The 17,860-nt window shown below is 45.9% G+C and overlaps 1 protein-coding gene across 1 annotated transcript in view; it reads left to right on the top strand.

The window, feature by feature from the left end:
* Positions 1-17,860, top strand: part of BFSP1 (beaded filament structural protein 1) — a 245,556-nt gene that overhangs the window by 175,722 nt on the left and 51,974 nt on the right. The window contains exon 6 of the mRNA XM_078647091.1: positions 15,499-15,719. Coding sequence (XP_078503217.1) covers positions 15,499-15,719 — 221 coding nt within the window. The remainder of the gene's footprint in view (positions 1-15,498; positions 15,720-17,860) is intronic.

Here is a 17,860-nt window from a genome sequence, read left to right as displayed (position 1 = left end):
AACCAACCCAGTCCAATTATAGAGGCAGTATGCAGATCCTAAGGTACATGTAAAAGGTTAATTATGACAATAGCAGAGGGTGTGTAATAGTCAATGACAGGTTCCATCTCAGATAATATCATCTGACAGTTGTGGTGTGATATCTGGCAAAATCGTCGAGTTGGTATCCGATGGGCAGGCTACTGAAGATTCCTCGTCTCCAGGCGATCTATTGGATGCCGCATCCTTATTGAAGCCATTAGTAGGGTCAGATATCTATTCTGCCTCTCAGACAGCTTGTTTGTGCTCCCTGATGATTTTGCACCAAGTTCGGGACTGCTATCAATTTCTTTTTCTCCCTTCGTCGGCGGGACCCTAGCACATTTCCCACAGTACACTGGCCTCTTCCCCCACCACCCAGTCAGGGACCTGAAAAATTCCTGGTTGCCTACAGCCAGTCCCAGGTGTCCTGCGGTGTGCGAAGAATCTTGTTTTACCGGTTTTTACTGGATATCCAGTTGTCGGAACTGCTGCTTTACTGCTAGAAAAGAATTGCATTGGCACTGTACCCCTAGAGTATAGTCCGAAAAGGACATCACATGTACATTTTCCAGTCTGAAATCCTGTAGCTTCCATGTTTCATGTAGTATTTAATCTCTATTGCAGAAGTGCATAACCTTGAAGATGAATGGCCGGGGGCTAGAACTGGGCTTGGGCCTCCTTGAAGGGCATTCCTTCAAGGCGTGCACCGCATTGGTGAACCCTTTCAATAGTGAAGTATGATGACAGAGGTTGCCTGTTGTAGTCCTCTGAGCCACCACTCAATAAATGCCACTGCATCCTGGTCCTCCTCCCCCTCCGGAAGGACAATGAGGTGAATACTTTTGCACCTCGAGTGCCCCTCCGCATCCCCCACCCTGTCCTCACGGTTCCAGATCCTGGCTTCACATTCTTGCAGCTGCCTTTCCACCAATTCAGTGGATTGTTGCACCACTGAGAAGGTTTGCTCGATGGCCCCTACTCGGTCAGTCAGCTTCCGGTAGTCAGCATGGAGTAGTGTGAGATACGACCCCACATTATAGATTTTAGAATCCAATGAGACACAAGAGCACTCAATAGCCTCTAATACAGTGTCAAATCTGTCCCCAGGGGGAGAGGGCTGGCCCTGGGAGTCCTGTTGATCTGGTTCCACTGTTGATGACGAGCGTGAGGTAGTTCTGGTGGTAGTGTTGTGTGTACGACTCATCCTGGTATCACCTTTGTTGTACCAACCGCTGTGTGCGTGTATACTCCCTGCTGCACGACAGTAGCAGTAGCTCATGAGGCATCGGCAACAAGCCCGGTCACAGCCCCTGCTGTTCAGGAAATCAGCCTGTGAGTGCTCTCCAGGCAGGACAAGAGCGCTCTGTCGGTCCCAGCAGGGGTACAATGTGCACGGGGCAGGCAGGGAAGGAGCCGGGGCCTAGACTCATGCCACCGCAATCCTCTATCAGGCCCTGCCTTCTCCGGCAAGCCTCGTCTGCTCGGCCCTAGAGCTGCTGGGACACACCTCATGGCCGGCTGCCAGGCAGTCTTTTGGTGTTTACTGCCACTGCCTCTCATCCTTCCACAGCATCTCCTGGCCCCAGTCCGATGTTGTCTACCACCGATATCAGCCCCCCGCTGCTCTGCGCTGGTTGCCTCAGGCTGCCAAATTACAGCGATGGTGGCCCAGGCACTGCAGCCTGTTTATCTGCGTGTGGGCAGTCAGGAGGGCTTGGGCAGACGGATGGTGCTTCGTTCAGGACTGGATGGTGTTCCCTGGTGTATTAAGCTAACGGAAAAGGGGATGGGAGGCAGAGCAGCTATAAAGACGTGTCTGCCATCTTCAATCAATCAATCAATCATGCCATTTGTATAGCGCACTACTCACCCGGGAGGGTCTCAAGGCGCTTGGGGGGAGGGGTATGCTACTGCTCGAACAGCCAGGTCTTGAGTTATTTCCTGAAGGCGAGATGGTCCTGGGTCAGCCGAAGGTGGATGGGGAGGGAGTTCCAAGTCTTGGCAGCCAGGTAAGAGAAGGATCTTCCTCCGGTGGTGGCTCTTCGGATGCGTGGTACGGCTGCGAGGTCAGGCGGTCGTTGAGGTACTTGGGGCCCAGGTCGTGGAGAGACTTGTGTGCGTGGGTGAGAAGCCGGAACGTGATCCTCTTGTCGACGGGGAGCCAGTGCAGGTTCCTCAGGTGGCTGGAGATGTGGCTGCGTCGGGGGACATCCAGGATGAGTCGGGCGGAGGCGTTATGGATGCGCTGGAGTCTTTTCTGTAGCTTGGCTGTGGTTCCGGCGTAGAGGGCGTTTCCGTAGTCCAGTCGGCTGGTGACGAGTGCCTGGGTGACAGTCTTCCTGGTCTCGGTCGGGATCCAGCGGAAGATCTTGCGAAGCATACGCAGGGTGTTGAAGCACGATGAGGAGACGGCGTTGACTTGTCTGGTCATCAAGAGGGAGGGGTCCAGGATGAAGCCCAGGTTGCGTGCGTGGTCGGTTGGCTTGGGTGCGGTGCCCAGGGCTGGGGGCCACCAGGAGTCGTCCCAGGCGAAGGGCGAAGATCCCAGGATGAGGACTTTCGTCTTGTCCGAGTTCAGTTTCAGGCGGCTGTCCTTCATCCACTCGGCGACGTCTTTCATCCCTTCGTGTAGGCAGGTTCTGGCGGTGTCGGGGTCTCTGGTGAGGGAGAGGATCAGCTGGGTGTCGTCGGCGTAAGAGATGATGTTGAGGTTGTGCTGGCGTGCGATGGCTGCGAGAGGTTTCATGTAGATGTTGAAGAGGGTGGGGCTAAGTGAAGATCCTTGCGGGACGCCGCAGATGACTTCGGTGGCCTCGGAGCGAAACGGGGGGAGGCGGACTCTTTGTGTTCTTCCGGCGAGGAACGAGATGATCCACTCCAGTGCCTTCTCTTGGATACCGATGTTGCTGAGGCGCTGGACTAGGGTGCGGTGGCAGACCGTGTCGAACGCAGCGGAGAGGTCCAGGAGGATGAGGGCCACTGTTTCCCCCTTGTCGAGCAGGGTCCGGATGTCGTCGGTGGCTGCGATGAGGGCGGTCTCGGTGCTGTGGTTGGCTCTGAAGCCGGACTGCGAGGGGTCGAGGGATCTGTTCGTCTCGAGGAAGGCGGTCAGCTGTCTGTTGACGATCATCTCGATGACTTTAGCAGGAAAAGGGAGGAGCGAGATGGGGCGGAAGTTTTTGAGATCGGTGGGGTCCGCTGTAGGTTTCTTCAGGAGGGCGCTGATCTCGGCGTGCTTCCAGCTCTCCGGGAAGGAGGCGGTGTTGAAGGAGGCGTTGATGATGTTCCGGAGTTGGGGTGCGATGGTGGAGTCGGCCTTGTTGAAGACGTGGTGTGGGCAAGGGTCGGTCGGTGATTCGGAGTGGATGGTGTTCATCGTGCGGGCTGTGTCTTCGGTGGTCACCGTGGTCCAGGTGCGAAGGGTGGCGGTGGGGGGCGTTGGTTCGATGGTTGGGTGCGTGGGTGGGGCGCCGAAGCTGTTGTGGATGTCGGCGATCTTGCGGTGGAAGAGGGAGTCGCAGAGGTCTTGTGACGGAGTGATGTCGTTGGTGCCGGTGCTGGTGTTGTAGAACTCCTTGACGATAGTGAAGAGCTCTTTGCTGTCGTGGGCGTTGTTGTCCAGGCGTTCCTTCAGGGATTTCTTCTTGGTGGTGCGGATGAGCTGGTGGTGCTTGCGGGTAGCGTGCATGAGGGCGGTCATGTTGTCGGTGGTCCGGTCGAGGAGCCAGGCTTTATCGAGGGTGCGGCAGGTCTTCTTGGAGTCCTTGAGGTCGTCGGTGAACCAGGATGCCTTCTTGCGTCTGGGTCTGCTGGGAGGGTTCTTTAGTGGCGCGAGGTCGTCGGCGCAGGCTGTCAGCCACTGTGTGAAGTTGCGGGCTGCTTCGTTGGGGTCCGTTGTGTTGGCGGGTGGGCTCTGGCTGAGGGAGATGGTGAGCTGGTCTGCGGTGATCTTGCTCCAATTCCTGTGATGTACCTGTTGCGGGTGGTGGTGGGTCGTGGATCTTTTGAAGCTGAAGTGGACGCAGCTGTGGTCAGTCCAGTGGAGTCCGGTGGCGTGGCTGAAGGTGATATACTTGCTGGAAGAGAAGACGGGATCAAGCGTGTGGCCGGCGTAGTGGGTGGGGGTGTTGACCAGTTGCTTGAGTCCGAGGTTGGCGAGGTTTTCCAGCAGGGCGGTGGTGTTGCGGTACTTGTTGTTCTCCAGGTGGAAGTTGAGGTCCCCGAGGAGGATGTAGTCGGTGGAGGGGAGGGCGTGCGGGCTGATGAAGTCTGTGATGTCTTCGCTGAATTGTGTGCGTGGTCCCGGGGGTCTGTAGACGAGGGTGCCTCTGAGGGTCGTCTTAGGGTTTTTGTGAATCTGGAAGTGGAGATGTTCGGCTGCGGCGAAGGAGTCGTTGGCGTCGGTCGTGATGCGGATGGTGTTCCTGTGGACGGTGGCGATGCCACCTCCAGTCTGGTTGATGCGGTCCCTCCTGATGATCTTGTACCCGTCCGGGATGGCGATGGCGATGGCGGGTGCAGAGGAGGCGTTCATCCAGGTTTCCGTGAGGAAGGCGACGTCCGGTGATGTAGCATCGAGGAGGTTCCAGAGTTCCACGGCGTGTCTGTGAAGGAGCGGGTGTTGATCAGGATGCACTTGAGGTGGTTGCTGCTGGTGTTTGTCTTGGCGGGTGCGGAGAAGGTTCGGAGGCAGGTGAACTTGCAGGTGCAGCAGGTGAAGGGTCCGTGGGTGCGTCTCGGGGTGGCTCGGCAGCAGGCGTGGGTCCGGCCGGCATTGAGTGCGTTTAGAGTGGCGGCGTCGTAGGTCAGTCGGGTCGTCTTGCCTCGGCGGGGAGGGCCAGGGGTCCTGGCGCTGGGCGCGGGCCAGGCGCGGACGGGCGCAGACGGGCTTACCTTTGGCGCACCTTCGGCGCTCAATCGGCGCTCCCGCTTCGCGCGTCCGCTGCGCGGTCGCTCTGGGGGCGTCATAAGTAAGGAGCCGGGAGGGAGGAGCAGCTGGGTGGCGGGAGCGGGGCGGCGAATGGAATCACAGGGGGGGCGGGGCCGCAGGGAGGCAGCGGCGGGAAATTCCAAGAAGCAGCGGGCAGCGGGAAATTCCCAGGAGCAGCGGGAAATACCCAGGAGCAGCGGGCAGCGAGCGAAGGAATCTGCAGGCAGGAGGCGGCAAAGGCAGGCAGGAGCGGCAGCAGTGAGTGGGGCGACCAAGCCCTGTGGAGGGCTGAGCGTGCCACACCCCCTTTCACTTTGATCACATCATTAAGAAAGTTCTGAGAATATAAGTGGTATTATTTATTTGCCAATGAGGTAGCCTGTTGATCTAAGTGTTTCCTTTTTATTTTTTACATATCCAGGAATAAACCCTCAGGCTGAGACTTTAAAAGCAATCCATATGACTGGGAGAGTAGTGGAGTAGTGTCCTAAGTAGTATTGAAAGTGAAAAAGTGCAGGAACATTTTTAAATTCACATTACTTTGTAAATCTGGGGCAGTGTCAAATCCAATCGGTGTTACGTGGGAAACCCACCGCAACGCCCGTGGAACGCCTCCTGGGTGCAGAGTAAGGTGATGCAGCGATTTGCGCTGTGTTGTCACTCATGATTTATGAGGCCACTCAAAACCAAGCAGGGTGGCTTTGCATGGCTTCATTAATCTTTCTGAGATACCTGCATCACGCATGTGCCACTTTACCTGGTGCAAAGTGAAGGAAGGCTCTCACAAATAAGCCCTATAGTCTAAAAGAAGGAAACTACTAAATCTCCATCTTTGTGGTTGAGTTTGAAATGGTACAAAATCTAAATCGGAAATAACATGAGCATCATCAGAAATTAATATAGAACTGATCTCTGCATGTAAAAGACATTTAGCTAATGATCTACTTTGCAAAGATATAATCAATTTGTGATTGACTATGACGTGTTGGAGAATGAAATGTATTTTCTTATGATGCAGGATTGTCAGAACGCAATGTGTCAATAAGGGATATTTGGTGAAATTATTTGTTCATTCTAATAGGTATAAACCTAACTTTAGAGCTTCTGTCTAAAACAGGGTTATACACTCGGTTCACATCACCACCCAAAATAAAATATTCTCTGTCAAAGTTCAATACTTGCTTAGTCACATCAGGCCCAAAAATATTACTAGCTGTTATGGGAATTTTATCAAACAGTAAATCAACAGCAATCCATCTACCTTCATTATCATTAGAAGGTGTTACAAGTGTAACATTCAATTGCTTATTAACAAGAATAACTGTTCCATTATATTTCTGCATTGCGGGAGAAACAAAAACCTGTCCAATACAACTTTTTATGTGTGATACTAGTATGGAGATTAGACAGATGTTAGAGACCTCTTGGCTTTTACTTGATTTACCCAAACCCTTAACATTCCACAAGATTGCTATGAAGTGTAAAATAACTTTAGTAATATAAGTAACCAATGCTTACAACAATGAACAAAATATGGTAACTTATAAAACTGACAATGTGAGGATAAAAAATAAATCATTGAATTGTACAAGAGAAAAGGGGATGAGGCAGGGAAAAGTTGATAGAAAAGTGAGGAAAGAGAAGAATAGGCGAAAAATAGAAAAAACAAAAAAACATGAAAAAATAAACAGTACACATCAAATACATAACAGCTGTAGGACATACTTAAATAGGAGGATCTTCAATGTCACAAGTAGTGGGGGACGTTCTTCAGTCCATGGGAAGACCATAAAACGTGCTTCTTTAACTTAACAGCATTGAGAACTTTGAGTAAGTCAGTATGATCCCCAAAAAATATTAACCCCTCTAGACATTACTAGAGATCTCAGAGCCAGTCTATGCGCTCATTGAATATTTAAGGATGGAGAAGAAGAGAGGTTCAAGACCTTCGAAATAAACTCCATGAAAAATTGAACAGGATCAGGTCCTTCCACGTTTCTGGTAGATCATAATGCAAAGGTTATTTCTATGATTCTTGTTTTTCAAATATTCTGTGTACTTTCTCAACTCATTTATTTGCAATTGCATTTTGTCAGGTTTGGTGGTTTTATCCTTTACATCACTCACTGACTCTTTGCTCTAATTCCAACAGTTACTTGTCCATAAATGACCATTTAGTTTCAAGGTTATGTAGAGATTTGGTAGTGGCTTTCATAAATGGTTTTAATGCCCATGCTTTTTTCAAAATTAACTCAATTTCCATAGGCACAGAAAACTTAACAAGAGAAGGCAGATCTTTTTTGGCCATGTATTAGAGGATAATCGGATTTGTTTCACTGATAATTGGGATTTTGGTATTACCACATCAGGAGAGTTGTCATTGAGAACTGGAGCCTCTGCTCTTAAGGCTATCAGCTGGCTATCATTTGAGGTACACTAGTGCAAATGACCACCAACAGACTTTGCATGTACAGGTTTCCACCGGCAAAATGCGATGCAGGGTGCGCTACAAAATTCGTTTTTATTAATTTAATTGTGTACTTAACTGCAATCATCCAGATTCCGTTGTTCATCACCCTCCACCCTGCCCCCCCCCCCGCCCCGCCTGCCTGCCGCACCGCAACTCCCTCCATGGGCCGCGACTGGGGTACTCTCTTCTCATTTGAGCAGTACCCTGGGTGTTTGGCAGGTAGATATGTTTCTGATATCCTCGGTTTGGAGATTATCTCATTCACTTGCCATCCAATGAGTTTTCTGTGGAGCAGAATACATTTTTATACTGTTTTTTTCAGTGGGCCTAGATGGGGCAGAATTGGTGGTTTTATTGGATTCTTATAAGCAATAGATCACAGGAGCATTATTTTGATCAACTCGTGACAATGTGGTCTAAAAACCTGGATCTTGAAAACATCAGGCTCTGTTCTCATTTGGCTCAGAGGTCTTTCAATGTATGTGGTCTGAAAATTCATTTATTCAAAGTTTTCTGTGAACTGTATTACACACCTTACTATTTAAATGGGTTTCAGGGAGACCTCTAACTGCTATAGGAGTAAGGGCTCAGATGCTGACACCACTCAAGACTTTGCAACTTACCCAACCCTGCTATTATCTTGCACAACCTTTATTTAGAAATTGAACAACTTGTTGCAGGTGGATGTTATCTGGGATCAGAAGATAACTATAGTGGGCCACTCTCATGGGATATCTCTCTATTTTAGTGTATCTATTTTTACACCGTCACCGTTGTAAGGCTGGGTATTGCTAGAGCTTGGCTTCAAAGTGAACCGCCGGAACCTAAAGCTTGTTGGCAGGAATTCATTATTGCCTCTGGGTTGGAGTTCATTATCATTCAGGCCCATCCAAATAGACATAAATTGCGTGAGCTGTGGCAATCAGCCAGGGAGCGTATTACGTCTCTCATTCCTGGCTACCTACATGGTATTTTATGGAATTTCATATGGCAGTTGTAGTTCTTGTTTTATGTTGGCATATGTATGCCTGGTAGAGATTTATGAGAAAATTACTTTTTAAGACGTGTATGTATTGCTGCCTATTTATAAATGCAATTGTAATGTTTTTCTATTTTTTTATGCATCCCAATAGAAAAATACATACTTTATACAATGAGTCAATTCTATCCAGCTGACCCCATCATTTGTCATTTAAGGTACCCACCCCATTTCCATACCTTCTTCATTTTCACTGGATTCGGAGTGATACATATATGTCTGCAGTGGCCATTTCTTTTCAAATTTTAATATACTGTTTCAAGGTGGCAGACGTCATTCTTGGAAAGGCGAATGAAAATATAGATAGCGCATGAAGGTACCTTATGGAGTTGAGAGAGGAGCACCCAAGTGGCATATTACTGCTACCAAGCCCTCTGAAAAATAAAACAAATAAAAATAAAAATAATGGAATTGACAGGTCGTAGGGCGGGGAGCAATGAAGGATTTTGTTGCTGACCAGGGTCTACCCTCTCACCAGATTATGTCATTTTTTCAGATTAATTAAATCTATGTGCACATCTCCAATGTGGAAGTATCTGTATCACCATTTGCATCTGCAGTTTACCACTGGATTTTTGGCTACATGAGGCAAAAACGTGCACAACGTTCCATCAATACACACTAATGTACTTATGTTATAGCATATGGTGTTCACAATCCTCTTGCTGTTGGAAAACATTCACACAAAGGAATTGTAACCCTTAGCAAGATAACATGACCATTTGCAAAAGAGGCAACAGATTTGGAGTCTTGTCAGAGAACAGTAAAATCTGTTGTTAAATTTGACTATTGTCAGCTCTACCAAGAAGTTGTTTGAGGTTCTTCTTAGTAATGTCTTTCTATCCGTCTAGCATAGAAAGCTCGATGTTTGCAAGTGCTATTCCTGCTTTCGCCATTATCTCAAGACCAAAATATATTTCATGAACGGGAGGCTCAGACCTTGATTCTTCTGGCATATGTGTTACATGATTTTGCTGGTAAGTTGTTCATCACTAAAAAACATAGCTATCGGTAATGGGGGTGTGCCTCCTGAATATCGAAAGCACAATATTAATAGGACACAATATTGAGCACAGAATATTGGAAATAAAATATTGACAGGTAAGTATGTCTACAATTTCTATACCTAACTCCATATATATGTGTCCATGGGATGCAAATATCTTCAAGATATGTACACGTTAAGATAGGAGCAACAAGTTTATACTTCCCAATATGCACTTACATTTCAATATTTTGAACCTCGATGTTCAGTTCTTGAGGATGTATGTCATGACAATGCGGGCTTTTACACCGCTCTGCCATTACGACACATCCATTACAACGCAAGTCGTTACAACGACTTGCTCTGTAGGTGCTGGATTTTGGAATAGTATGATTTACTATTCCAACTCCAGCCTACGCAACAGTAGGGAAGATGTTGGAATAGTAAATCTACTATTCCTTAGTCTCTAGCGCCATCCAGCGCAAGTCGTTGTAAAGACTTGCGTTGTAATGGCAGCGTCGTAATGGCAGCGCGGTGTAAAGCCCGCGTTGTCATGGCTGTCTCCCGTTCTTGATGTTCTTGTTCCACAATATTGTGCGTGCCGATATTCAGCAGTACAATCGAGATGGGGTCCACCCAATGTGGTACTATTTTTAGAATGGGTGGACAACATCCTCAGGGATAGTGATATTATTCAGGCCTTGACAAGAACAATTGCTGGTGGCTGCTGATAATAACAGTTGTGAGGTACATGACATGGTTATTGTGCCAGTACACCAATTGGCCTTTCAAGCAATTATGCACAGTCGCAACCCCAATGAGAGTGAGAGAGAGAAAGTGTGTGTATGTGTTTGTGTGTCTGTGGGAGTGCGTATGAAGCATGGATGAGGTGAAGGTAAGAAGCTGGGGCTTCCTGAGTCCATGAATAATCCCTAGTAAGTGGGCTGCAATGATAGACTGCATAATTGCAAATATTATTGGTTCAGCAGTTCCCCTAAATATTCCTGTGTTTTGTGCTGCCCTTTGCCCCTCCACGCACAGGCCACTGTAGCCAGGTTATTCTGTTCCTGTCTCTTATGAACCAAAATATCCAAGGAAAACGGAGACGGTGGTAACCCACTGGTTCAGACTTGTGACACAGGTTAGTCTGTGACCTGAGATGTAGTGTTACATTCACAAAGATTGTGGCCAACGACATGGAGGCAACAATATCTGAACAGTGGAGATATGATGAATACCCATCCCCAGCCCTTAAGGTCAGCTCTTGAAAAAGAGGAGGATAGGACAGCAACTATGGACAGCACCCATTATGTGATTAGTTGAGGAAATGTCAGTGTTGAATCAGCTGTACATGGTAAGATTATGTGAAGTCTGCTCTCACCAAGGAACCTGGTCTTTAGGAATAATATTCTATGTTCATTTTTTACGGTACTGAACTCACTGTATTTCAAACGGATTAAATCCTCACCACAAGGAATATTTTATATCTACCCTAAGCTGCTGGTGTTGTCCACCCAAATTTCACACTCTAGTTGTAGAATGACCTGTGAGACAAGTGAAGTGTCCACTTTACATCTACTAAACGTTATGAGCCCAGTCATAGAATGATTGTACCAGAATTAGGAAGATGGGATGTTTTCCAATCACTATTCAGTAGACTGAAGACCCAAAGGGCCGTAGGACTTATTGAAAGAAGAGAACAGCCGGACCTGCATACAAAAAACATGCAACTTCACTGCTAGAACCAAGGTGCCAGACACTGTGTGCCTGCATAAAGAACCTCTTCCCCATACGTTGATGAATTGTGAAATCAGAGACCCATTCCACTGCCGAGCACAACCTAATGGGATATACATCTGAAATAAGTTACTCTCAGTGGTACTGCTAACATTAGAGGAAGGGAATCGCTCAAGGTACTTTGAGGTGAACCACTGCCACAGTGTAGCATATCAGTTGTGCTTTCTCACTTTTGTAGATCTGTGTGCTTTTAGAGTGGGACCCTGGAAACCCCATGACAGCTGCCAATGTGCTAACTCGTCCATGAGGTCTGCTGTTTTTTGTTTTTCACCCAAGCTGCACAATAATCAACGGTGCAAGTGAGATTGAAGCGGGTAACTTCAAGTTCGAGCGCGCCGCATTTGCCGGAACGGCGTATATCAAAAGTTCATCAATCATTTCACATTTTAATCCTTTTATTTTGTATTCAAATTGTATCCTCAGTTGTGCTTGTTACAGGGTAGACCGTAGAAAGTGACACTGCTTCTACACGGCAGCTGTGTTAAAAACTTCTTACTGTCGCATGCTTGTACTTTCAAACAAATCTTTAGTGATTCTGCTGGTTCCCAATGCATTTCGGGCTTATAATGTAGCCCTTCTTCAGGGGGATCACTACAAATTTAAACAAACATCACTGTTACGTATGAACATGTCCCAACTGTGTTGTACACATAGTCTTATTACCCATAGCGATAAACATTTTCCAATAGACATTTTCCCTCTATGCGCTTAAAAAAGCGCAAAAACCTTTAAACAAAAAGTCACATAGATGTTATCCTGTTATAATAATACTGCAAGTGTGGGAAATTCAGTTATTTCATACCTTCAAACGAGGTCCGAGCAGCCTTTAGTTTCTAAAAATGAGTTCTTACGCTACTTTCTAACATGCTCGTCATTAATAGGTGTTCCTTGGGACTCCGCCCTATTATTTTTGACCAATGAAACGGTAGATGGAAACACCCTTATACTACGGGTCCCATAATGCCATGTATACAACCCCGATTCTCCCTCCACTTTCTTCAAAACGTATGCAACATTGTAATCATACTGTAACCTTGGTTTAAAGATAGTACATTCGTGTACCCCGCCCTCCCTGGATAGTGTAATACATGTCAATCAGAACGTTATAGATGGAAACACACATAGAAATAAGTCTGTAATGAGGTATAGCAACATTGTAACGGTTCGAAAGTATCCACGAGTTGGGTTTAGTAGATGGGTAATGGTTCTTTCTGTAGGTTTTGTCCTCGGTAATCTTGGGTGCAACTTGATTTAGGACAAGGATATGAAAACAACGTGCGAGGTCAAGTGCACTCCTCTTTGCTTTTTAACTCTTTATCGATTTAGTCCATGTTTACAATGTTTGGCGTGCGCTCGATAGCGGTCTGTCCTGGAACCACATGGTGAATAGATGCAAGTGAGATTGAAGCGGGTAACTTCAAGTTCGAGCGCGCCGCATTTGCCGGAACGGCGTATATCAAAAGTTCATCAATCATTTCACATTTTAATCCTTTTATTTTGTATTCAAATTGTATCCTCAGTTGTGCTTGTTACAGGGTAGACCGTAGAAAGTGACACTGCTTCTACACGGCAGCTGTGTTAAAAACTTCTTACTGTCGCATGCTTGTACTTTCAAACAAATCTTTAGTGATTCTGCTGGTTCCCAATGCATTTCGGGCTTATAATTTAAACCAAGGTTACAGTATGATTACAATGTTGCATACGTTTTGAAGAAAGTGGAGGGAGAATCGGGGTTGTATACATGGCATTATGGGACCCGTAGTATAAGGGTGTTTCCATCTACCGTTTCATTGGTCAAAAATAATAGGGTGGAGTCCCAAGGAACACCTATTAATGACGAGCATGTTAGAAAGGAGCGTAAGAACTCATTTTTAGAAACTAAAGGCTGCTCGGACCTCGTTTGAAGGTATGAAATAACTGAATTTCCCACACTTGCAGTATTATTATAACAGGATAACATCTATGTGACTTTGGTTAAAGGTTTTTGCGCTTTTTTAAGCGCATAGAGGGAAAATGTCTATTGGAAAATGTTTATCGCTATGGCTAATAAGACTATGTGTACAACACAGTTGGGACATGTTCATACGTAACAGTGATGTTTGTTTAAATTTGTAGTGATCCCCCTGAAGAAGGGCTACATTATAAGCCCGAAATGCATTGGGAACCAGCAGAATCACTAAAGATTTGTTTGAAAGTACAAGCATGCGACAGTAAGATGTTTTTAACACAGCTGCCGTGTAGAAGCAGTGTCACTTTCTACGGTCAACCATGTAACAAGCACAACTGAAGATACAATTTGAATACAAAATAAAAGGATTAAAATGTGAAATGATTGATGAACTTTTGATATACGCCGTTCCGGCAAATGCGGCGCGCTCGAACTTGAAGTTACCCTCTTTAATCTCACTTGCATCTATTCACCATGTGGTTCCAGGACAGACCGCTATCGAGCGCATGCCAAACATTGTAAACATGGACTAAATCGATAAGGAGTTAAAAAGCAAAGAGGAGTGCACTTGACCTCGCACGTTGTTTTCAATAATCAACGGTGACATGCCCTGTGAAGATAGGCAAAGTTTGCAGGCTTGACAGCTCAACCACCATCCTTTTTCCTGCAGGGCTCCTCCAAGCTTCCCTTAACCTGTCAAAAATGTTATCACCAAAACAACATGTGGTGACCTGAAACAATCTCGGCAGCATGCAACGGAATGACTCCTATTCTTCAAAAAAATTTGATGTGTTGCTGAACATCCACCATAGAGAACAATATCATGATTGACTGAAGAGAAATCTTTGCATTTGCCCAACAGTCAAGAGAGTATGAGCCATATTTATCAAATGTTTGTGTCGCTTTTGTACCCGGTGCAAAAGTGACACAACTCTTAAGATGTGATTTATCAAGCCACGCAAGGCCACCTTAGGTGCCCCCAATTTCTTGATGAATCCAGAGTAATGCAACACAGCTCAAATCACTGTGTTGTGTTACCCTACCTTAGGGAAGTGGTCCAGGGGAGGGGTGTGTGGGAGTTCCCTTGGATTTTGATGCATTCTAAGATTTACCATATGTGGTAGACCTGGTAAGGCGACAAAACCGCTACACCTCCCTAAGTGAGGCGTAACAAGAAGAAATATGTTTATTTCTCCTTGTTTTTCCTCTTTCTATGTGTGCTGCATACAGCACCACACATAGAAAGAGGAAGATGCCTCAGGGGATTCTTTTTTGCAGGAAGGTGTCCCTAACACAGCAGGTGCAAGAGTGCCTGCATTAGTGCTAGGCAGTACATCGTGCGCCAGCAATAGGAAAAGGCAGGAATGCATTTTACAATGTTAAGTACGGCACATTCGTGTCCTTTCTCTATCACACAGGGCAGTGTAACAAGGTGACTTGCTCCATGATATAATAATAAATATACCCGTATTTGTGTACGTGAGGCTTGTTGTGCCTGAGCAAATTTGCATAGGCTAAGCAGGCTAACCTGGGAAAGCTACATTATACGCATTTATAGTATTGAAGCAAGTTACTTTGAGGCTTCGAAGAAAATATTCTCGTAATATGATAACTAGCAAATATTTATTATTACAATTTGTATATTTTAAAGTTATATCAATACTTAGACAATACATATATTGTCCACCATTTACTCCTTCCGTGCTCATGACGAGCTCAGCTCGTCATGAGGCACGGTGCTCGGGTGCTCATGACGAGCTAAGCAGTGTAACTCTCACACGCGGGGCTAATTTCCCCGCTGTGCTGAACGTTCCACGAAAACGGGCGCATCATGACGAGCTCAGCTCGTCATGAGCACAGCGCCACTGCGCTGCGTGACGAGCTCAGCTTGTCACGAGCACCGTGGCGCTGTGCGCGCCCCCAGCACAGCGGGGAAATTACCCCCGCTGCAAAGGGGTTAACATGTTACATGCTCCTAAATGTTTTACTTCACACCTAGCGTTAGTGCTGACTTCTCGCTAACACTAGCCTCTGAAAGTAAAGGCCTAAGAAGGATGTTGGCAACGTTCAGTGATCTTACACTAGTGTCTGTTTCTTGTGTATCAAAGGAGAACAGCAGTTCTCTTACAGGATTTTGCCCATTTGTTCCTGCTTTCTCTAGGCCCTTGCGAACTAGCGCACCAGTATGAAAATTACTTTCAGGTTAACATAAAGTTACAGTGTGTTTGTCTAAAAAGTACACATAAAATTGTTTAAAAATGTACACTATGGGTCAACCATATAGGTAATTTAAGATCGTTTTTCACAGACTACCATGCTGGAACAAGCTATAAAAAACACCCAAGAAAGCTATGATGATGAAATTCAACTCTATAATGAACAAATTGACACACTTCGAAAAGGGTTAGAAGAAGCTGAACGTTCCTTTGATAAGTATAACAATGACTGCCGCCAGCTCCTCATATATCAGCAATCTCTAGAAAATGAATTGGAAAGGAACAAGCGCATCATCGAGAATGAAGACAACAGGTAAAGTATGCTATTTCATGAATTATATAGATTGTTTTATTTAAAAAAAAGTTTCGCTTTTGATTCTTTCAATTGTCATGCGAGTCTTTCAAAACTGACAATAAGTATTTTACTGATTTGTGTTTGCCAATGAGTGGTTCCTTACTATGTCGTAGTAGTAGTATAAGGCTTTATTTCGATAAAAAGACATATCTTAAAAGCATCGCATTAAAAATACATTACATTTGTATCTTAAGGGAAGAGGTTTAGATACACAAATAACATCAAAGCTAAAATCAGTGATAAAAAGAAGAAAAGAGCGCAGAAATAAAAAGGTAAAATCACAATTTACAAGTTAGAATCAAAAATAATACATTTTCTTTAAGCCTTTTGGATCTAATGGCACAAGCCCATGATAAAAAATTTGAGAGACCACATACATACAGCGACCGTGTGTCAGACATCAGGATACGCAACGCCTCATTGTGATGTCTAGTACCCAATAATCTACATAGTGGTTTAAGCCAGCACTTCCTCGTTGACGCATAAGCCGGGCATGCGAACAGAATATGTGCAATAGATTCTGTTCTGGACTTACAGATAGGGCAAAAGGGTGTTGTGTGGAATAGGGCTTTCCAGCGGGCGGTTAATTCGCGCACTGGGAGCACTCCGACCCTAAATCTAAAATACAAAGCCCTATCAGTGGGTTTCTGAATAATATCAAGATAGGGTTCCCGGAATGCCACATCCTTAAACCTTCAGAAGTCTTCTGTTAATCTACCAAGCTTTGGGTCAGTGCTAATTCTAGTTGCGACCCATCTCCAATAAAGAGTCTTCAATGTTGCCTTAGGGGGGGAAGACCTGTTTACCCAGGCTTCATTGAGGCCTAATTCACCAAGTAGGAATTTTACATCTTTAAGCCATTTAATTTTATGCCATCCCGTCATCGACATTACTTCTGCCAACCCCTCTGCATATTTTGCTAGTTCTGGCACACGCCACAGCCGAGTAGCCATAGCAGTAGCGGTCAGACTTTTGCCAGATCTTTAATCAAGTTGCATCCTAAATCAAGTAGCAAAGGTACCGATGGGGTGCTCTGCGGGAGTGCCAATAAATCCTTTAAGAATTTATTTTCTGATCTTAACAGCTGTTCCATATTGCAAGTACCCCACAGTTCCGCCCCATAGAGGGCCGAGCTAACTCCCCTCGCCTTGTAAATATCGATGACCGGGGTAATGGGTCTGGTTGAAGAGGAGCGCTGTTCCTTAAGGAGCACCCCCACTACCCTTTTATGGCTTAGTAACATTTTGTTAAGATGAGGGTTCCACTGCATGGTGTCAGAAATACGTATACCTGCGTAATCGAATACAGTGACCCTTTCCAAAGATACATGGTTTAGGACTGGATGTCTACGCCAATTTTTTCGGGGGATTCAACAACAGATATTTTGTCTTATCTGTGTTTATTACAAGCCCTCTTTGAGTACAAAAGGACTGAAAATTATCTAAGAGGCTCTGGAGGCCCATAGGGGACTTGGATATTAAAAGAGTATCATCAGCGAATAAGAGGGTTGGAACTCGCTCGCCCGCCAGCGATGGTGCATCAGCTAGATTTTCCAGCAAGTGCTCAACCACACCATTCACATATAGTGAAAAAAGAGTGGGAGCAAGAACACATCCCTGGCGGACACCTCTCTCCACTGGAATTCTATTTGTCTTCTGCCCCTGAGTGCCCCACCTCACTTGGGCAAAGTTGCCTTCATGGAGCCTCACTAGGATTGACAAAATATTGGAAGGAATCCCTATATCGGACAACACTCCCCACAAGCATTCCCGAGGCACCAGGTCAAAGGCAGTCTATAGATCAATAAACGCGAGGTAAAGACTGCCTTTGCCTATAAGAACCACTTTCCAGTAAATTAATATTAATCTAAATGCCTGCTCTATTGTCCCAGTGCCAGCCCTGAATCCCGCTTGGTAATCTGAGAGAATCTCGTTTTCATCAGTCCATTGCAAGATTCTCTCAAGTAACACCTTCCCAACAACCTTTTGGGTAGAGAAGATTAGGCTTATCGGGCGATAGTTGGAAGGGTCGTCCCTGCGCCCCTTTTCAAAAATTGGGACGACCTCAGCCCCCTTCCATGATTCAGGGATTGCGGCACC

This window comes from Lissotriton helveticus, chromosome 6, assembly GCF_964261635.1.
Source record: "Lissotriton helveticus chromosome 6, aLisHel1.1, whole genome shotgun sequence".
NCBI lineage: Eukaryota > Metazoa > Chordata > Amphibia > Caudata > Salamandridae > Lissotriton > Lissotriton helveticus.
This window is presented reverse-complemented; position numbering and strand designations above follow the sequence as displayed.